Here is a 23016-nt window from a genome sequence, read left to right as displayed (position 1 = left end):
ACGTTGGTGTTCTGGCTGCCATTTGAGTGTTTATATTTATGGCTCGGAATGTGTGGGGACTCAGGAATAGAATAGTACAATGAATATATTACGTGGGGCGCTACTCTCCCTGTGTGAATGGGGAAAATGGAATTTCAGACGATGCTATTACCATTCCTTGTAGGCACTCCTCGATTCTGCAGAATATTGGATGGGAATCGGTTTTTTCGGGAATATCTTCGCTTTTTAAAATTGGCCAGAGGCAATAAACAACCTATACACAAGGGCAATTTCGATGTACCTTGTTCGAATATTGTTTGAAGGCAGATCGGAAATGTTAATATTTTATGCAATGTAATGATACTCGTATTTGGAGGTATTACAACTTTCGAAGATTGATATTTCGGATGAAGTCAATTGTGATTTTTTCTCACACAGGGCCGGTGTTAGGGGTGAAACTGTGAAGCGACAGTTTCAGCCGCCTCTTTTCGAAGGGCGGCAATTCAGCCCAGTTTGTGGCTGCCCTTTCATATTTCTGAAAAAATAAAGTTTTGATTCTTAAAAACAACATGAGGTTGGTCCGCTTTGCTGCGTTTATCAACATTCTCTCAATAAAAATCTCCAAACCGTCTTTACTAAGCCGCCTGTTCAATAAATAACACATGGCAACCCAACCAATATAAGCAGCATTGCCTATTACTCTAATTGAATGAGGGATGGAATGTATTTCACAAAGACGAAAAACAACACTTCGAATTACGTGGAAATTGTTTATACATTCAACATATGGAAAATTCCTACGATTCTGCATTCGAAACTGATAAATGCTAAATGTTTTCAGCGGACAATATGTTTTTAATGCCATTTAGTTTTCGAAGCTTTGCATGCCTTACCGCCCTTTGTAACTTGTGGTGTGATAGGTAATCCTTCATTGATCGTACGCAGTGTCTTGTGAATGTGAGAATCAGATATATTACTCACGCATTGTTCATCGGCGTTGAAGAAATCCAGGAATTTATTGTAGGTAAAAATGTCCGAAAAAAACCCAGTGTAAACTACTTTAGAAAGAAGATCGTAAATGTCATACAATAAGCTTAGGTATTTGTAAACATAACGCCATCGAAATATTAGTCGATTTGTATCTGCATCATAAAGTTATTTTCGATTAAACAATATGTCAACTTACGAGCCAAATTCTCGTCATTAATAATAATAATAATAATAATCTTTATTGGTCCCTCAAGACACCTTAGTGTATGGGACAAGTCAAATACAAATATATATATACATTTCAATTTACATCAACTATATGGGGACAATCCTGGTGAAATTCCTGTACAGAGTAATAACACTTAGATAACAATGTAATTCTCACATTTCTCTTAAACGCTAAGAAGTTGAGAGATTTCAGAAATTTAGGAAGAGAATTATACATTTTTATGCACTGATACATTGGGGATTTTTCAAACTTTTGAGTTCTGTGTTTAGGCACAAGTAAAATATCTTGGTTCCTAGTTCCATATTCATGGTTATTTGACAATCTGGTCCACCTTTTTTCATTTTCTTTGGCATACAGCAAACATTTAAATATGTAGATACATGGCAGAGATAAAATATTATTTGCGATCAAAGTTGGCCTACAGGATGTACGAGAACATAAGTTGAAAATTCTACGAATGATGCGTTTCTGAGCGATGAAAGCTCTATTGATATCGGCACAGTTACCCCAGAGTAATATGTTGTAGGAAAGTAAACTATAAACAGTGCTATAATAGACCTGAATCAATGAGCTGAGTGGTAGCATATCCCTTACTCTACAGATGGCAAAAAATGAGCTATTGAGTTTTTTACAGAGCATATCAATATGCGTGGACCAGCTAAGTGTCCTATCAATATATACACCCAAGAATTTACAGCTTACAGCCGATTTTATCAAGAAGTTCGAATGATAAATTTCCAAAGTGTCAACAGGATTATTTTTGATACCGAAGTGAATACAAACTGTTTTATTAACATTCACTATCACTCTATTCGACCGGCACCAAGCAACGAACTGGCGTATAATCGCCTCGCACGCGTAACGAAGCTCCTCAGCAGTCTCCGCTGAGACCACAACGGAGGTGTCATCGGCAAAGAGAACCAGCATAAATTGAGCCAAGTGAATGGGCAAGTCGTTTATGAACAGCAAGAACAATAGTGGTCCCAGCACGGAGCCCTGAGGAACTCCACAATCAATTCTAAATTTGATCGAATAAGTGGAACCAACCTTAACACGCATAGTTCTCTGATGGAGATAGCTACGTAACCAATCAAGAAATATCCCCCTGAATCCCAAGCTGTAACATTTATTCAGAATGAATTCAAAAGAAAGCGTGTCGAAGGCACAAGACAAATCAAAAAACAATCCAGCAACATGTAAATTGCGATCCAAACGCCCATACACGGACTCGATGAAGTCAAGTGCAGCCGTTTGAGTTGACCGTCCACTAGTGAAGCCGTGCTGAGCTGGATTTAGTATTTTGTATTTATTTAAAAATTTAAACATTCTTGTAAATACGATTCTTTCGAAAACTTTTGACAAAACACTTATGATCGAAATGGGACGATAGTTGGTGATCTCATCCAGGTTGCCGCCCTTGTGTATCGGGATTACTATGGACTCCTTGAGAGTACTAGGAAATTTACCTGTTGATATTGAAAGGTTAACGACATGGGCAAAGTGATCGCTTATGGTTTCGGAGATGCTTTTTACTATTTTAGTTGAGATGGAATGTAAACCTACGCTATTTTTGTTTTTTAGATTCTTAATTGCATCAAGAACCTCTAACTTAGTTACCGGATAAAAGTAAAAAGTATTATCAACCAAAGAAGCTGTGGTACAAGAAATGGACAAATTGTCGCCATAACAAGTCTTCAACTTAGATTTAGCCATTGAGGTGAAGTGGCTACCAAATATGTTAACAAGCACCGAAGGACTATCGTATTTCACACCATCTAAAATGATACTAACTGGGTGATGTGCCCTCGTATTCCCACATGTAAACTTATTAACAATATTCCACAGAGTTTTATTCTTGTTATCAGATTTATCAATTTTTGAACTATAATAATTAATTTTAGTCTCCTTTATTAGTAAATTATGCTGTAGTTTTGCATTTTTATAATTGACTAAAGTGGACGGTGAACGTACAACTGAATGGAGCCAATATAAATTGGTCAAATTCTGTTTACTCTGCCTGATCTCAGATGTTATCCAATTTTTCCGAGAATTAGTTGCAAAAATATGTTTGACAGGACAACATACTTCCAAAAAGTACAAGATTTCATTGCTGAATGACTCGAAGCAAAGGTCAACATCACTTTCCGAGTAAAGATCTACAAAATTACTATCGGATATGCAGGCTTTCAGCTTGTTAAGGTTGTTCTGATTAACATTTCTTATGGAAATTTTGGTCTTTGGAGCAGATATAGGCTTTAACGACATTTTTAACAACATTGCCTTATGGTCACTTATATGAGGCTCAAATACAGTACACTTATAATTACAAAGATCTGAACTGGAGATAATATAATCAACCTTGGATGTGGAAGTGATACCATTTATATTAGTGTAAACTCTGGTTGCAACTTCAGTCGTTTTAGTGAGATTGAAGCAATCTAACAACTCGTTAAGAAGTTTAGTCTTGTTGCAACCTGGTGTAAGTGAATCGATGTTAAGATCACCACATAAGAAAATGAAATCAACATTTAACATACAAAATTGCAACGAACAAAACATTTTTTCAAAGAACAGATCAATGTCACCTGAGCAGGGTCTATAAACACTCAAAACACCGAAACTTGCGTCACCAACCGCAACCACAATACCGCAGATTTCCACGTGCATCTCCACAGAGAATTCAGATACCTTTAGACTTTTTACCTCGAGCCCATTCCTCGTGTACAGCAACGATCCACCATGTTCCCTCGAAGAGCGGCAGAAATAATCAGCCAGTGTATAACCTGGTAATACCATAGACGTAACACCATCCACTTTACACCAATGCTCTGAGACACTGAGCACATCAGGACGTTTTTCCTCTAACAGCACTTCCAGATTATTCAGTTTATTTGAAAGACACTGAACATTTAACTGCATTACACTAAATATGACAGCAGGTGAAATATCATCCACGACAGACTTTAATCTATTTGCGGTCGATGGATTTTGCGACGATGAAAAAAATGATGAACATTAACTTTGTTCGGCCAGTTTTCACCGTCAAGTGCTTTCTCATATTCAGATCTCGGAATCAAAACCTTAAATGAAGCATATTCTTCCGGATAACGTGATACCAACTTTTCACAGATGACGTTTGAAAAGTTTTTTTTTAGGAAATTTTTTAAATTATCTTCAGTTGTTTCCGGCCTCAAATTCGACACGTGAAAGGCTTTGAATCTATCCAGTCCCTCAACAGAGGTAGAACCAGTAGAACTACCAACAACCAGAGCCCCCTTACGTTTGCGAATTGGTTTGCGGCTCACAACCTTCCAATCATCACCATTTTCACGAACAGAGGGATCGTTGACGATATCATCCCTCAAATCAGCCGGACAGCCAGCATGAACTCCATTTAGTCCTATTCTCTCAGGTGCTCTGATGACAGCATCTTCACAATCCTTTCGTTTATTCACTTTCGACCTCGAACTGCCAGGAGTCTCAGTTGAAGAACGCGTTAGCACTGTATTCAAATATTTCAAATCCGGTGCTGAACGCTGATGACTCACAGTTTCGGTGCACCCAGATGACATTGATAAACTGCGAGAATATGGCTCCTTATTTTTATTGGAATTCCCACATACCAGTTGTGTTGACATTTTTTGCTTCTCGAGTACATTCAATTCCTTATCTTTGATACGGATTTCATTTTCCAGAGAAGAAATCTTGAATTTAAGTAGGGAATTATTTTCCTGCAAGATATTATTTTTTGATTCAAGTTCAAAAATAATCTTGAGTAAAAGATCTTTACTGGATGATTCGCTAGTTATAATCTTCGCTGATGGTTCTACCAGCGGGGAAAAATCCGCCCCGGATTTGTCACTTACATTTGTGTTGGTTATTTCAACATCACAACACTTTTTTATTTTCGAACCACAACCAGGATGGAACGGTTTAAAACAAATATTACATTTAGAACTATTTTTAACTATTGTTTTTTTACAGTGTCCACATTGAGGAATTGTTAATTGTAGAGAGACACTCGGATCGACTTCTTTACTCGCCGACATGATGAATGAATTAGCGGGTGGTTTTAAATTTCAACATGAAAAAAACTTCGGCTGAGGCTCATCGAATGCTCTCAGATACCTATGGTGAGGCTGCTATTGGTGAAAGACTTGTCGAGAGTGGTTTCAACAATTCAACGGTGATTTTGACGTCGAAGACCAGCATGGCGGTGGAAGAGTGACGTTTTTCGAAGATGCAGAATTGGAGGAATTACTTGATTAAGACTCGCGTCAAACGCAACAAGAATTGGCAGGATCATTTGGAGTGACGCGACAAGCTATTTCAAAACATCTGAAAGTCATCGGAATGATTTAGAAACAAGAAAATTGGGTGCCTTACAAGTTGAAGCCGAGAGATATTGAATGGCATTTCTTTGCTTTTTAACAGCTGCTTGCACGGCAAAGACAGAATGGATTTCTGCAACGCATTGTGATTAGAGACAAAGAATGGGTTCATTACGATAGTTCCAAGCGCAGAAACTCATGGGGATATCGCGGCCATGCTGCCACGTCGACGGCAAACCCAATATTTACGGTTCCAGAGTCATGCTCAGAATTTGGTGGGACCAGCTCGGCGTAGTGTATTGAGTTATTGAAACCGACTGAAACTATCACAGGCGATCGTTATCGAAGGCAATTAATGTGTTTGAGCCGAGCATTGAAAGACAAACGGCCACAATACAACGAGAGACATGATAGAGTGATTTTGCAGCATGACAATGCTCGACCCCATGTTGCGAAAGTGGTGGAAACATATGTACTTGGAAACGTAGATTTTTCATATTTTCCGTTGCTCTCTCAGACTATATCTTGTTTCGATCAATGATACACGGCCTGGCTGACCAGCACTTCCGGTCTTATGGAGCAGTAAAAAATGGATTGCTTAAGATAACTAGTTTTTTCAACGCGGGATTCGTAAACTGCTCGAAATATGGGAGAAAGTAGAGGTCAGCGATGGATAATACTTTGAATCATAAATTTATAACCAATTATTTACAATAAAGCCACGAAATTCTGAAAAAATAACGGCGGAAACAAAAAAAAACGCCTTTGTAATGAACGAAAATCCATAAGGGACATTATGTTCTTTCCATTGGCAAACTCACTCTGAATTGTGGGTATTTTTGAGGAGGGGGAGGTGGTGTCTGCAGCCCCAAAGACTTCTCCCCCCTCAGAAACCTTTAGCTCATTTTACTATACATATCTCAAGAAAACTGGCTAGTCTTCAGGGACTAGGTATATTTATCCTATTTTCCGTTTCGCCATGCAAATCTTAAAATATTCAGGAATAATTACCAGTAAAATACATTTCAATTTAACATCTTCAGGCAATGCTTCATTAGTGCCAGCTTGATATACTGAGTTGAAATTATTAATTACTCTCTAGCAATCAGGCGTTGGTTCATTACTTTCTTCATTATGTCTCTTCAGACTGTAGCTCATTTCTAGCCTTGTTTCAATTTTAAACCCTTCTTAAATCAATGGCGTCATCATGCACCTTGATCTAAAGATCTATTGTGCATTTCATGGCATAGCAGTTCGTTATTTTAATTTTCTTGTTTAGTTAATAATGTCCCCGACTTTTGCCTATACGCGTAGGATTTCTCCTCGCCGTCAGCTTCTCCCTCCTCGCTAAGAGGAACATTCACTCAATCCCAGATATTTAAAATATCAGAAGGGTAGAGCTTGGTCGTTTCCGGTCCTTGTGGTCCCCCTGGTTGTCGTCGAACTTCTGGTCCTCTTACACGCGATCCTTGGACCTGTCCTTCTCTTCCTAGGAATTTTCTCACCGTCCTTGCAGTACCTAAAAGAACAGCTTTTTGCATTATATTACATATATACTCACTAAGTCTTAGTTGCTTGATATTTCTCTTGAGATTTTTGGGTACTATTCCTGTTGTTGAGATGATAATAGGAATAGTTCTCGTTGATATCATTCCCCACTGGCACTTTATCTGAAATTCGAGGTCCCTATATTTTGAAATTTGTTCGACCTCTTTTTGACGCATGTAATTGTTATTAGGTATTGCCACGTCGATAAGTATTGCTGCCTTTTGATGTTTATCAACTAGCAATATATCTGGCCTGTTGTAAGGGACTGTTTTCAGTCAAAACTGTACGATCCCAGTACAGTTTATAGCGTTTGTCTTCCAGGATGGTTTCCGGTCGGTACTTGTACTATGGCACTTTTTCAGAATGAATTAGTATTAATTTAGTTGCCATTTCTTGGTGTAGTATCTTTCCTACTGCATCGTGTCTCTCTTTATATTCATTTCCTGCAAACATTTGACATCCTCCCGTGATATGTTGGATTGTCTCATTCGTTGGACAACCATAACGGCATCGATCGTCAGTAATAGTTCGCTTGCAGTAATTTCTTGTTGAGATCACTTGATCTTGGATGGCTAAAAAGAAGCCTTCCGTTTCTGGATACATCGCACCTGATGTGAGCCAATAGTTCGACGCTTCAATGTCGACATGATCCTGGTTCACCTCGTTGAAATGTCGTCCATGTAGGGGCTTTTCTCTCCATCTTTGCAGTTTTTCTTGGATTGTCTGGTGGTTGTATGACAATTGCTCCTTGTGCAGTTGTGAAGGTGTTGATTCGTCTGCTTCACACAGTACTTTGTAGATCTCTGACGTGCCTGATTTGTCTTTGAAGTATGTTCGTAGGCATTCAATTTGACCATGGGCAAGTTCCATGATGTCTAGCAGACCTCTGCCTCCCTTATTCCTCGGCAGTGTCGTCCTCTCAATGTTACTTTTCGGATGGTGCTTGTGTGCTTTCGTCATCAAGGTGTTCATTTTGCGTTGCAGGTTTTCTATATCTGTTTTGCTCCATGGAATGATACCGAAAGAGTATGTAAGAATTGAACATGCATATGTATTGATAGCTCTCGTCATGTTCTTGCTGTTGAGGTTTGTTGTTAAAATTTTGTTGATTCTCCTAATGAACTCAGTTGTTAAGTTTCAATATAGTTAAGTCTTAATATAGTAAATAATGTTATTATTGAGCATATTATTCCCTTAGGCTTAGTCTAAAAATTTTATGGCCTTTGGGCATAATGTAATTAGGTAAGTTTTATACTTTTATATTCTTCAGTGTTTACATTTGAAGTTTAACAATTGATAATATTGATAAAACAACCTCATTAGGGGCCTTGGCCGTTACCTCACGGGTATCCAGGACCGGCTTCCCCATATGAATGGTTCTTAGGCCAGCAGGTGTTAACCTTGGCAACTTCCTTGGATTTCCATGAAGTAGGGTAGAGAACAAAAGAGATCTACATGGTCGCAGTTTCCGGAAGGCTTACCGAGCCACAACGACCCCAGTTCAAATAATAATGAGCAACGATAGTAGGCCTCAAAAAAAATTAATTTTCAATTTGAGAATGTAGTAACTGCTGTGACATAAAAGTATGTATGCACCACGGTTTATAAGAGATGTTGGTAACCTCGAACGATTTACAAATCATCACCCTCTGGACATAAACATCTACTTAATGCCCTTGGTACATAAATAACTATTATGTCCCCATTTTGCTATAAAGGAAGTAAAGTAACCATTGGGTTGACATAATCTATGTAATTTATTTCGTTCTTCTTCGGGATAAGTGGCATTATAGTCAATTTATTTTAGCAATGGCATGACGCCAGCAATAGATGGAAAATGTCGTTCCAGACTGTCAAAACAATGTTTTTCCTGCTCGCAAAACAAATTCATTATCAAATGAAATTCATATAAATAAATGCTGATAAATATGAACTCAGCAGATAAAAATGTGATACCAATAAGAGTCACTTTTAAGTATGGTGTGCCGGGATCTTTTGTATTTGACAGTATATATAACGGGTGTTTTTTTTCGAGGTATATAACTTTAAGTTGGCATTACTGTTCAAGATGGCGACCGATTCAACAGCTGTCAAGTGATTTATTCTCAGTTTGGTTTGGCAATTCATCGTGAATAGATTCACGCCTGAACAACGCTTGCAAATAGTGCAATTTCATTTCGAAAATAATGGTTCTGTGCGGAATACGTATCGCGCACTAGGTCCATCTTATCGTCGACAAAATTGTCCATCAGAGCAGTTAATTCGATCAACCATGGAACGTTTTCGCACCACGTTTACTCTTATTGATAACTCGCATCCCCAGAGACGCCGTACGGTGCGTACAGAAGAAGCTAAGTTGCAGTAGAGCGTAGCATTGAGGAAGACCCGAATGAGTCTATCCGCCATCGAGCACAGGAATTGGATCTGTGTCCATCCACTTTATGGAAGATTTTGCGGAAGGATCTTGGTTTGCGTGCTTACAAAGTCCAACTCGTGCAAGAATTGAAGCCAAACGATCATCAAGTAAGGCGTAGATTCGTCGAATGGGCACAGAATGAGATTGCCGTTGTTCCCGATTTCCATAAGCGAATTTTGTTTAGCGATGAAACGCACTTCTGGTTGAATGGCTACGTCAACAAACAAAACTGCCACATTTGGAGTGAAGCTAATCCTCAAGTGTATGTCGAAACACCGGTACATCCAGAAAAACTGACTGTTTGGTGCGCTTTATGGGCTGATGGAATCATTGGTCCGTACTTCTTCAAAAACGATGATGGCCAGAACGTTACAGTCAATGGTGATCGGTATAGAGCCATGATTACTAACTTTTTCATTCCTGAATTGAACAACCATGATGTTCAGGAGCTGTGGTTCCAACAAGACGGCGCAACATGTCACACAGCTCGTGCCACAATCGATTTATTGAAAGACACGTTTGGTGACCGCGTAATTTCACGTTTTGGACCTGTGAATTGGCCTCCAAGATCTTCTGATTTAACACCGCTAGACTACTTTCTTAGGGGCTATGTAAAGTCATTGGTCTATGCGGATAAGCCACAAACTCTTGACCATTTGGAAGACAACATTCGCCGTGTTATTGCCGATATACGGCCACAAATGTTGGAAAGTCATTGAAAATTGGTCGTCCAGATTGGACTACATCCGAGCCAGCCGTGGCGGTCATATGCCAGAAATCATATTTAAAATGTAATGCCACAAGATTATCTTGCGAATTAATTAAATTCATGTCAATCGAATAATCCATCGTTGTTTCATTGCAATTTAAAGTTCTATAGCTCTAAAAAAACACCCTTTATATATATATTTTTTTATTTTAATTTCACACTTATTTGTGGGTTTCTGAGAGTTATCCGGACGTCATTGGGGAATTTACAATATGAAAAGAAGTATTATAATTAAAAGGCGCTTATATCTTATTCCCATAGTTACAGAAATGGCCTGAAATCTTGACAAAAAAAACATCTTTATTGATATCAAACAAATTGTGCACTTCAACGCTCCTTTTTAAGTTTCTGTAGGGTTGATCTTTGTTATTTTAATAGAGAATTCTAGGCTGGGACTCTTCAATATTCTTGGGGACAACACGTCGAGAATGACCAGAAGCAATTATCAATTTTCCGGAATGAAGGCATACAAATTTCAATTTCCTTCAAAATTGAAAGCATTAGTTATATAATTTGAATTTCTTCACAATCCTCTGAAAACAACCAATCAACCAACTCATATCAATATCAATCAACGGGCTGATTGGGAATTGATCCGAGAAGGAACATCTGTGATATAATTTTGAATCAATTTCAATTACCAGGACTCTTGTAACATCCAACCTTTGCTGGTGGCAAATTCCAGTTAATAGACCTTATGGCTGTTCGAACTCAAAGCTTAATTAAAACGGTGTTAAATTTCTAACGGCAATTTATACGAGGTAAACCAGAATGTAATACTCACAACTATGCCTCCAACACCCACAACGTACAGTAATTGAGCCATAAACATTGCTGCCAGCAGGTTCATCAACGCTGTTCCAGACAGGTTGCGAAGGTCTGAGAAGAGGCTGTAACAGAAAATGTAAATGTCAGTGAGAATTGTGGATGGCTGGTAAAAATTAATGGTGCCTATTGGGACGAAGATAATATTCCATGTGCAAACAAGGGGTTGAAGGATTTGTATTCGATTAGGACGGATGATTGTCTGAATACCGTGGGACTTTTTATCGCATCATGAAGTATACACATGGGAATTATGCAGATAGGCTCTGAAAACTTATGAATTCTCTGAATTCACGATCACTCCAAATATTGATGTGATAAAGGGTGTTTTTTTTTGAGCTATAAAATTTCAAATTGCAATAAAACAACGATGGATTATTCGATTGACATGAATTTTTTTTTATCCGCAAGATAATCTTCTGGCATTACATTTGAAATATGATTTCTGGCATATGACCTCCACGGCTGGCTCGGATGTAGTCCAATCTGGACGTCCAATTTTCGATGACTTTTTCCAACATTTGTGGCCGTATATCGACAATAACACGGCGAATGTTGTCTTCCAAATGGACAAGGGTTTGTGGCTTATCCGCATAGACCAATGACTTCACATAGCCCCACAAAAAGTAGTCTAGCGGTGTTAAAAGACAAGATCTTGGAGGCCAATTCACAGGTCCAAAGCGTGAAATTAGGCGGTCACCGAACGTGTCTTTCAATAAATCGATTGTGGCACGAGCTGTGTGACATGTTGCGCAGTCTTGTTGGAACCACAGCTCCTGGACATCATGGTTGTTCAATTCAGGAATGAAAAATTTAGTAATCATGGCTCTATACCGATCACCATTGAGTGTAACGTTCTGGCCATCATCGTTTTTGAAGAAGTACGGACCAATGATTCCATCAACCCATAAAGCGCACCAAACAGTCAGTTTTTCTGGATGTAACGGTGTTTCGACATACACTTGAGGATTAGCTTCACTCCAAATGCGGCAGTTCTGTTTGTTGACGTAGCCATTCAACCAGAAGTGCGCTTCATCGCTAAACAAAATTCGCTTATGAAAACCGGGAACAACGGCAATCTCATTTTGGGCTCATTCGACGAATTTTAGCCTTACTTGATGATCGTTTGGCTTCAATTCTTGCACGAGTTGGATTTTGTAAGCACGCAAACCAAGATCCTTCCGCAAAATCTTCCATAGAGTGGATGGACACAGATCCAATTCCTGTGCTCGATGGCGGATAGACTCTTTCGGGTCTTCCTCAATGCTACGCTCTACAGCAGCAATAGCTTCTTCTGTACGCACCGTGCGACGTGTCTGGGGATGCGAATTATCAATAAGAGTAAATGTGATGCGAAAACGTTCCATGATTAATCGAATTAACTGCTCTGATGGACGATTTTGTCACGATAAAATGGACGTAGTGCGCGATACGTATTCCGCACAGAACCATTATTTTCGAGATAAAATTGCAATAAATTTGCAAGCGTTGTTCAGGCGTGAGTCTATTCATGATGAATTGCCAAACCAAACTGAGAATAAATCACTTGACAGCTGTTGAATTGGTCGCCATATTGAACAGAAATGCCAACTTAAAGTTATATACCTCGAAAAAAACACCCTTTACAAACCTTCAAAGCACGCTTTTTAGATAGAAATATCCAAATATTTCAAGAATTAATTTTTTTTCCATTATGAAATTTTGGCAATAAATAATTGAAATAGGTAATTTTTCACATCCACTCATTCGATTTCATATTAGATTCATACGCGTTTAACATTTCACGGAGGTAAGAATGTTCCACAAACGATTCCAAAAGTTAATCAACGTGAATAATAAAGCAAAAGGTATTCAATTTGAACTGTCATAAAACAATAAAGACCCACAAAACCGACGTAACAATAACATCAGAGTCAACCCTGTCAGCTCATCACTGGATACGAGTATAATACAATCTCAGCAGGAAAACACCAGAACTCCGAAAGTCCTTACTCACTCCATAATTTATGCAATGTTATTCTTTGCGCCTCAAGTTCACCCTCGATTTTTCCGAAGTTGGGTCGTTAATCATACCCAGCCGAATTCGATTCATCCCCCCCAACTTTCTCCCTGTGAAACACAATCAGTACGGAAACTTCCCTGTACCGAATATTATCTTACAGGATTAACATGCTAACTTGAAGCTGAAACGTTCATGGGAATAGAACTTTGGAACGTCGTCATATGGCCGAACTTCCGCTCCGCGGAAGGTTTTGACCAATTGATTTGGGGAGTTTCCACAAGTTTATTTGTTACACCTTAAGATTTACGAGTTCATCTTGATTTTATGGGAATGTGTTTTCACTCGACAAGCAAAACAATGAGGTATGATATCTTAAATCTAAATATACAATGTTTAAGAAACAAAATAAATGAATTCCAATTATTATTACATGACAAAAAACCCGATATAATCGTACTAACCAGAAAGCATTAACTTAATGGGTCACAAAATTACAGCAGACTATTCCAGAGTTAATAAAAGCATGGAGGCTTAGCAATTATAATTGACAAAACTTTAGAATCAAAGATACTACCAATCACCACCAGCCTAGTCGAAGACATCAACATTGAATGTTGTGCAATTGAAATACATTAACTAAATACAGTACTAGCATAGTATAAGGAAAGGATAGTAAGCCAGTGTAGTGCTTTTTTCGATTTAGTTGATGTTGAGCGCCATCTAGTTGTAATCACGTTTTACTCGAATTTTACTGTCAAAAATTGGTCCGTAAAGTGGAGCCCTCTGAAAAAATCGGTGTTATTTTGAAGAACTAAAATATTTGAAATAGAGTGGTCAGAAGATTTCTATATTTTGATATTTTTTCTGCTCTGTAATAAGCATTTTTACGCCAGTGGCGTGTATTTGTGATAACTTAATAATAACATAAAAATTGTTGGCAATGTCATGCGACCCCTTTTCAACCACGCCACTGAATGAATTATCGTATTATTTCTGCGCCATCTATAGCTCACGATTCAGCGCTATCTATTATCGAGTTACTTATCCAAATCCAACTACAGTAGCGACCCCTGGTGACTATTTCCTTGCCGTCAAACGGAGGTTGGCTTACTATCCTTTCCTTATACTATGGTGCTAGTAGGTACTTACAAGCTACAAACAATGGAATATTCTTTGAAAATATGAATAATCTTCTGACGATAATTACTGGAAGATATCCACAAAATCTTTATGTTTGTGGTGACATCAATATAAACCACCAAGTTAAGTCAAGAATTTTTGAATAATATGAGTACCTTAGGACTGCTACCCTGCTTCAGGGAACCATCAAGAACAACATAATACGGCTCAATATGAATAGATAATATATTTTTTGATATAAAAAAATTACCATTCTGAAACTTATGAGCCGCACATCTCAGACGACAAACCACAAATACTTACAGTTCTAGCAGAACATCCAACGAAGATTAGCAACAAAACTGAATTCAAAGAAGTGAGACTAATTGATGAATCAACCCTGAAAGAACTGACCACCAGGTTATAAGATATCAACTGGAACAAGAAGTTAACTGATGAGACACCAGATAATGCTTTCGACCATTCTGAAAATACTGAACAGAGACTTCGAAGCTTCATGTCCCATCAAGAAGATTAAGAAAAGAGACCACGAAAAAAAAGTTACATGGTACACAACAGAGTTGAGGGAACTTGAAAGTACGCTTGATGCTGTTGAAGTCATTACAAGATCAACAAACCACACAAAATGCAAACATCATGTATAGAAAGCTCAAGATACAATATAAAGAGAAAATAAAGATGGCTAAAAAGCAAGCAAATCATCAATACATACCGCAAGCAGATAATACCCTAAAGGCACTGTGGGCAGTAATTAAAGGAACTAGAGCAAATAGAGAACAATACTGCTCAGACTCAAAAACATCATTTTCGTCAAAAAATTATAATAAATATCATTCACAAATTGGCATTAACATTCGAAATTAACTAATGAATAACTCTCTGACACCACAAGAGTTGAACTCAAAAATTGAAAGAAATACACATACCTTCTTTCTCTTTGAAATAACCGAAAAAGGGGTGTTGGAAGCAACCAAAAGAATTAAAGCAAAACGAATAACATCTCTGGATATAGCACTGTCATTCTTGAGAAAATAATTTACACCCTTGTAAAACCATTGACAAGTCTCATTAATAATTGTTTTTTTGAAGGAACATTTCCAATAGCAATAAAAATTGCAAAAATTACTCCAATGCACAAACAAGGGTGCAAAGATGACATGCAAAACTTCAGACCTATTTATATTCTGCCAGCACTATCTAAAGTATTGAAGTCTATACTCAAATACAGGCTTACAAAATTGTTTGACAAATACAAGCTTCTCAACCACATACAACACGGCTATTGAAAACAAAGATCCACAACAACTGCTATTGTTAAGGAAAATGAGTTAAAAAGAAATGAGTTGAATCGCATGCTGCGATATATCAAAAGCATTCGACTGTGTAGACACTGTAGACCATCAACTATTACTAAGCAAGCTAGAGCGCTATGGCATAAGGGGTAATATGCTCAAACTATTAAAATCAAACCTAGAAAACAAACAACCATATGGAATGGGGAGACATCAGGAATGGAGTCGATTCATTGTGGAGTACCTCAGGGCTCGGTACTGGGTCCACTGTTTCTGATCTACATCAATGATCTTCCATAGAACATTACATGCACTGATATTTGCCCATTGGCTGATGACACAAGTATTTTGAACCACAGTCCGAATATGAATGAAGTTGGAGAAAGAACAAGAAGCTCACTAGTACAAGCAAAATCTTGGTTCAGTTGCAATAAATTACAAATTTATGTATAAAAAACCCAAAAAATCACTTTCACAGCCCAAACTTCAGCTAAGACAGAAGTATAAATTTCTAGGAATATTCTTTCAACATAATTTCAAATGGAACTATCATATAGAGACACTATCGAAACAACTGTCAAAAGTGATATATGGAATTAAGAGAGTTATGGAGGAAGCTACGGTGGAGATCGCTCTCACTATGTATTACAGCGATTTCCATATAGCAGGATCAGCTATGGTGTTATATTATGGGGAAGCAGCGCAAACATTAATACTATACTGAAATGTGTGAAGACGATGTGCAAAAAGCCAGCAAGAATAAGCTGCAGAAAATTATTCCAGATTTTAGGAATACTAACAGTAACTCTATATCTTGTCATGTGTTTCTATGTTCATGACAACAAAGAAAAATTTCTTCTAAGTTCGTCAAAGCTATAGCTAATTATTGATATCCCACAAAATATCTGAAAATGAATGAAATTCCATCGCTCAATTTTTGGGAAATCACTGAAGAACTTGATATCGTTGGACTCACCCTGTATATCTTTTGTGCGTGCAGGAATCATTTTTATCTACAGTAGACTTTAATCAACTCTATGAACAAACAATGCATACCCGATTTGATTTGTGTATTCGAAAAAGTTTCTTCACAATGGCCATTTAAACTTTTAGAAGAATCATTTTCAGCGCCCTATATAATCTAAACGGTAGAATTTAGAGCGGTGACGTAATGAAGACATTTAATCAGCATCATGAGATCTACAACATATAATATATTCGAGAAAATTCACTGAAAGAAAATTTCCATCTGATGCAGTACGTGGTCCTTCAAGGACTGATTTGTCATCGATTGAAAAATAACGAACATTGTGACGAAATTATAAAGCAATCTGTTCGGTGAACGAGAGCTGAAAAATGAAGTTTCATGAGCTTTTGAGCTATTCTTCATTCATCTCCCGACTTCACATCAATCCCTTTCCCTTTTTTTGGTCTTTTAATTGAGAGAATAAGATAAACATAAGAAGAAACACATATTTGAACTACATGATTTGAAAAGTGTATGCTTCATATTCAATTCAATGTAGAGACCAATGAACCAGACACTGTTGATTAACAAACCTACCCCAAAAAACTGTTGAAGGTTCAAAGCATGCTGTACAAATCGAGAGAAGACTGTTAGTACGAGAGCTAGCAACGTCGGGAAAACAAGCATTTCAGGTAGGCTAGTTTTTATATATGCTATCTCTCTCACTCCCCCGGACGTCATACGGGCTATCTGGCTGGCGGTAGTGGTTGCGTTCATCAGTGCGCATCCTACCTGTACAGGTAAAATATCGATTTTTCAAATCATTTTAAGAAGTTTTTTTTTTTTTATTATTTTTATTGAATTTTTCGCAACATGAATATATTATTGCCAGATATTTTTATCGTTGTTTAAATTGTGCCAGACGCTAATTTTGAATTGAAAAAAAAAATTTTTTCAAAATATTTCAGTATGGCTGAAATTTTTATATGATGTTATTTAAGTATCTAAAAACCTAAAATTAATTTGCCAAACAATAATTCGATTGTTAAACCTTCAGCCAGACCGATCTAAAAGTAAAAAGTGATGTGGTACCATTTTGCTTGGTATAGGAATAGTTGTCGAATAAATTACAGAGAAAGAATTAAAAACTATTGAATTAATTGTGGATTAAGATAGCATTAAAATAATTATTTATTTTTGTGCAAAATTAAGGTAATAATCTATCTCAAGGATGAAAGTAAACAAAAATTATATTTTTTAATCCATAATTGTGTCACAAAAAACGGAGGCATCTTGATAATTATCATCATCTTCATCACTACTGTCATTTTCATTGCCATCGTCGTCTTTTGGATTATCATCGTCTTGTAATAAGCTATTATCTGTAAAAGAATGAAAAATTTTATAATCTTTCGGCAAAGAAATTTATTAGTATTTTATTTTCAATTTTTACCTTTAATGATAATGTCGGCAACTAATGATGGTAACTGCTCTCCAACAAACCAGATAAAATCATATTTATCGTCATTTATGGTCCAGCCAGAAGCTTGAGGTGATAGAGATGTTGGGTGTTGTAAATGAGCATTTCTCCAAAACTTTGTAACGTAACGAATTCGTAGTAAATGCTGATATAATTCAGCTTTGCATGGTGGTAGGCTTGATGGATCAAAATTACGAAATTTTTTTTCAAAATTATCATCTGATTTTTTAGACCGATAAGTGTTTGAAAACAGATGAAACCGAACTTCATTGACGTTCCAAGAATCACGAGCTCCGTAAATGTGACAAATAAACTTTTCTAAGATCCTAAATGTCTCATCTAGCAATTCTTCATCATCTGTTATAATATTTTGACAGGCTAATTGATACTCTTCTGACTGCTCTAACAGTTTAAAAGGTCGAAGTTTACCTTTCCGGAAAAAAGCTGGTGTGTAGTCGCATCCTGTGAGTGCATGAAAGCACGGTAGAGCTTTCGATAAAGAATTCCCTAGAATTTCGTGCACTTGATTGACGCTTATAAATCGCTCATGATTCCCTACGCCCAAATTTACCCAGATTTTTAGTGATGCATTCAAATGATGCATGTTACCAAGAAGTATTATTAAAATATCTGTGTCTGAGCAGCGTATCACAACTTCACCATCGACATTTATTTGGCAAATGTGATATATTATTCGAGAATCGGCTTCTTCGTGTTCTTCGCAAGACAGTGAATCTTCTGTACACTATTATATTTCAGTTTAATATTTACACGTATTTGTAGAACTTCTTTACACTTTTTTAATTTATCTTCAACAAAAGTTATTATTTTTCCATTTCTGTCTTTACAAAAAACACATTTTAATTTTTCGCTAGCCATTGTAACGCAATTTTGTTAAAAACATTAAAAATAACAGCAACGAATACACCAATGTGACTAAACTGACGCCATCTTGATTACAAACAGCTGCTGTCTCGCTTGCGCAACTATCACTTGATTGTCTGTACTCTTCCAACATGCCCAATCACTTTTCACTTTTAGATCGGTCTGGCTGAAGGTTTAACAATCGAATTATTGTTTGGCAAATTAATTTTAGGTTTTTAGATACTTAAATAACATCATATAAAAATTTCAGCCATACTGAAATATTTTGAAAAAAATTTTTTTTTCAATTCAAAATTAGCGTCTGGCACAATTTAAACAACGATAAAAATATCTGGCAATAATATATTCATGTTGCGAAAAATTCAATAAAAATAAAAAAAAAAAAAAACTTCTTAAAATGATTTGAAAAATCGATATTTTACCTGTACAGGTAGGATGCGCACTGATGAACGCAACCACTACCGCCAGCCAGATAGCCCGTATGATGTCCGGGGGAGTGAGAGAGATAGCATATCTAAAAACTGGCCTACCTGAAATTCTCTCTCGAAAACGTTGCTAGCTCTTAGACTATGTGGACCAAGAACAAACGGTAGCGAAAGTTACGATTAATATTTCAGAAATCAAACCGAACTGAATATAAATTAGGCTTTTGTGGAGCCCGCCGAGATTCAGGCTTTCCTTATCGCAAATAACAGTAGCGGATGAGGATTATTCATTCTCCAAAAACAAACAAACACATCATTTCAGTCGTCTGCGGACCTGGGATGTTCGGAGATGAACTCTGCTAAACACACACAAACGCGAAACAGTACAAATTGTAATCCTGATCACTCGAATTAATTGTTGTTCTATCCTGTACGGAATTAACAAAACCATTTAGAATGGAGATGCTGGTTGGAGGCATCGAAATGCGACTATAACGATTCCTCTTGATGATGGGTGGGAATGCACGTGTTGTTTTATGTTTTAAAGCTGATGAATTCCCGAATCTTCGATTTTGCAGACCCTTCAGAATTACCTGTTAGGAATTCTGATAATTTTATACAAAATTTTATAATTTATATAACGAAATATTTCGTATTTCCTTCTTTTTTAAAATTTTCTATGTCCTGAGTATACAGAGTGACTTTCAAGTATGGGATTTATCTTGGATATGGATCGCACGATTCAGTATTCTAATAGATTAAGGTGTACAAGGATATAGCCCATATTATGATATAATTTACGTTTTTGGCAGATCTTTCCTTTTTTGGAATAATAATGAATTTTTTTGATGTAGCTTTACATAACATTTTCATCATTTCCGTCGAAGTTATTAGCTGTACAACTTTGCTTCCACCGTTTTGCAATAGATGGCTGTAGCGGTAAGTGATAGTCGAAATGAATAAATCGTAGATGTCATACAATAAACTTAGGTCTTTGTAAACATAACGCCATAGAAATATTGGTCGATTTGTTTCTGCATCATTCAATTTTTCTCGATTAAACATGTCTAGATATCCAGAAGTCTACGGCTGTGGATCATCGAATTCTCTCAAATACCTATGGTGAGGCCACTATCAGTGAATGAACGTACCGCGATTGGTTTCAACGCTTCAAGGACGGTGATTTTGATATCGAAGACCAACGGTGGAAGAAAGGAGGTTTTCGAAGATGCAAAATTGGAGGCATGACTTGATCAAGACTTACTTGTCAATTGCAACAAGAATTGGCAGGATCATTGGGAGTGACGCAACAAGCCATTTCAAAACGCCTGGAAGTCATGGCAATGATTTAGAAACACGGAAATTGGGTGCCGTGCGAGTTGAAGCCAAGAGATGTGTAACTAAAGACGAAAAATGGTTTTATAACGATAATCCAAAACGCAGAAAATCATGGCCATGCTTCCAAGCTTCTGTGTTCACGGCCGAACCGAATATTCACGGTTTCAAGGTCATGCTCAGTATTTGGTGGGACCAGCTCAGCGAAGTGTTTATGAGTTATTGAAACTGACTGAAATAATCACAGTTTGAGCCGATCATTGAAAGACAAACGGCCGCAATACAACGAGAGACATAATAAAATGATTTTACAGCATGACAATGCTCGAAAATGGTCAAGACAAACTTGGCCGTATTCTCCAGAGGTTGCTCCCTCGGACTATTACTTGTTTCGATCAATAGCACATGGCCTGGCTGATCAGTACTTCCGGGTCTTATGAAGATGTAAAAAATTGGATCGATTCGTGGAACGCTTCAAAAGATGACCTGTTTTTTCAACGCGGGATTCGTACTCATTTAATTTGTTCACCTCTTTTTGTATTTTTTTTTCTGATTTTACATGAGAACAGAGATATTGAAGATGATACCTTTTCAACTTTACACACTGTACAGGATGGGTCAAATTGTACACTTTTGAATGGGAAGTTTTTTTTCTAGACTAGATAGATAGAAATTGATATCGGTTTCTGAAGGCCAATTTTCATGCGAAAGTTATTGGCGAAAACCGCAACTCCATAGCTATCACCGTCACATAGTTATAGGGTGTTTTGCAATAATGTTCATTTTCGAAATATTGATGTTTTTTTTTTTAGTTCTGTAAAAACCGTCTTGTAGCAACTTTCTACGTGGAATTCAATGACGTTAATCGAATTTTCCGCAAACTGAAATTTCATGAGATATCGTTATGAAATTTTTTGTTCAAATGAAGATTACCATTCCAAAAATATAGCATACTTCAGTGGCATACCCAAGGGAGGATAAGGGGGATATATCAACCACCATCCCCCCACCCCCCAATAAGAATAACCTTTATATGTAACAACCTTATATATCAAAATCTTATTATAAGTAAGCAAACTTCTTTGGAAAACTTCTTCAAAAGAAGGAAAATTTGAAAAATATATTTACTTATCCGGGTACGCCACTGGCCTGACCTTAGCCGGGCACCTGTTAGGACATTGAACATGGAATACCTTCCAGAATTCCTTCACAAATCAATCTATGAGGTATTGCTCTGCGAATATGCAACAACTTGAGACATGTGCTTGACCTCAATTGTAATGCAATATTGAATGGGATTGCTAAGTAAGGGCATGTTTACTTGTTGGCTTCAGTGCTTCATGAAATCTCCATCAGACCTATGGTTCCCATGTTGGATCACGTTAATGTTTCAACAACTGAACTGCATGAGGATCTCCAATTAACCTAAGATTACGGGGCATTTGTACAATTTATATATATATTCGAATGATATTCATCGTGGTTTTTATTGATTTCTGGATATAAATGTTAATTTTGAGGAATTTTTGGACATTATTATTCAACTTCTCGACTAATCTATTTCCCGGTTATGTACTTCATGGAAAATCAGATACAGAGATGGTTGGAGTGTTCATTTGAAGAATGTATATTGGATTCATTCACAGCTCAGATCAATAAGTTTCCTCGAATTATACAAAAAAGTCAGTTAGATTATAATATGCAGCTCCAAAATGCTCAGTTCAATTTTGATAATAAGTTTTTAGACAATTCTGATACTAAAAAAGAGCATTTTGGAACATCGTGAATTGGGAAGCAGGTCGTATTCAAAATGAAAAAATGAATATAGCTCTTCAAATTGATGGCTTTATATTGCTCTGATTCAAAGATGGTAACACAAGCTTTAAGCAGGTATTTTTCTAATATAACGTAGGATGAATTGTGGTGTTTTTATGAGGATAAACTTTCTCAGTCCTGTACCACCTGTATAATGTCATCAGACACCTTTTATTTTTATCCTGTTCAGAAAACTGAAGTATACTAACTGATAAAGAAACTGCAACACCAAGAAGGAGCTCTTTAAATTTGAATTTATTTTTTTGCTGAAAAAATAGATAGTATAGCGAAGTGTTCACAATTTTCTTTTCATGAATTTGTTAATAATCTGTTTGTCCACCGCGATTATCTATACACTAACCAACACGTCTCGGCATTGATGCAATAAGATGGTCCATTACTTCTTGAGGGATAGTATCCCAAGCTACCTGTACTTCATGTCTCAAAGCCGTCGAAGTCCGTGGGGGTTCGGGTAAATTTCTAAGCCCACTACCCATGAAGTCCCAAACATGCTCTATGGGCGAATAGTCGGGCAATCTGGGCAGCCATGGCAAAATATTCAAAAGATGGGCCGCTTCAAAAAAGTTT

The 23016-nt window shown here is 37.1% G+C and overlaps 1 protein-coding gene and 1 long non-coding RNA gene across 3 annotated transcripts in view; both read right to left on the bottom strand.

Moving 5' to 3' along the window:
* LOC123678275 (adhesion G protein-coupled receptor E3-like) overlaps positions 1–23016 on the bottom strand; it is a 193417-nt gene that overhangs the window by 92222 nt on the left and 78179 nt on the right. For both annotated transcript variants that reach the window (XM_045615244.1, XM_045615245.1), the window contains exon 3: positions 11047–11152. In XM_045615244.1, the coding sequence (XP_045471200.1) occupies positions 11047–11152 (106 nt within the window). The remainder of the gene's footprint in view (positions 1–11046; positions 11153–23016) is intronic.
* Positions 17662–18111, bottom strand: LOC123678276. Its single transcript, XR_006747213.1, has 2 exons — positions 17942–18111; positions 17662–17870 (listed from the first exon to the last, which is right to left on the bottom strand). It is a non-coding gene; the product is annotated as an uncharacterized LOC123678276 (long non-coding RNA).

The sequence above is a fragment of the Harmonia axyridis genome, chromosome 4, assembly GCF_914767665.1.
Source record: "Harmonia axyridis chromosome 4, icHarAxyr1.1, whole genome shotgun sequence".
NCBI classification, from domain to species: Eukaryota; Metazoa; Arthropoda; class Insecta; order Coleoptera; family Coccinellidae; genus Harmonia; species Harmonia axyridis.
Note: the sequence above shows the minus strand (reverse complement) of the source record. Positions and strands in the feature narration are given on the sequence as shown.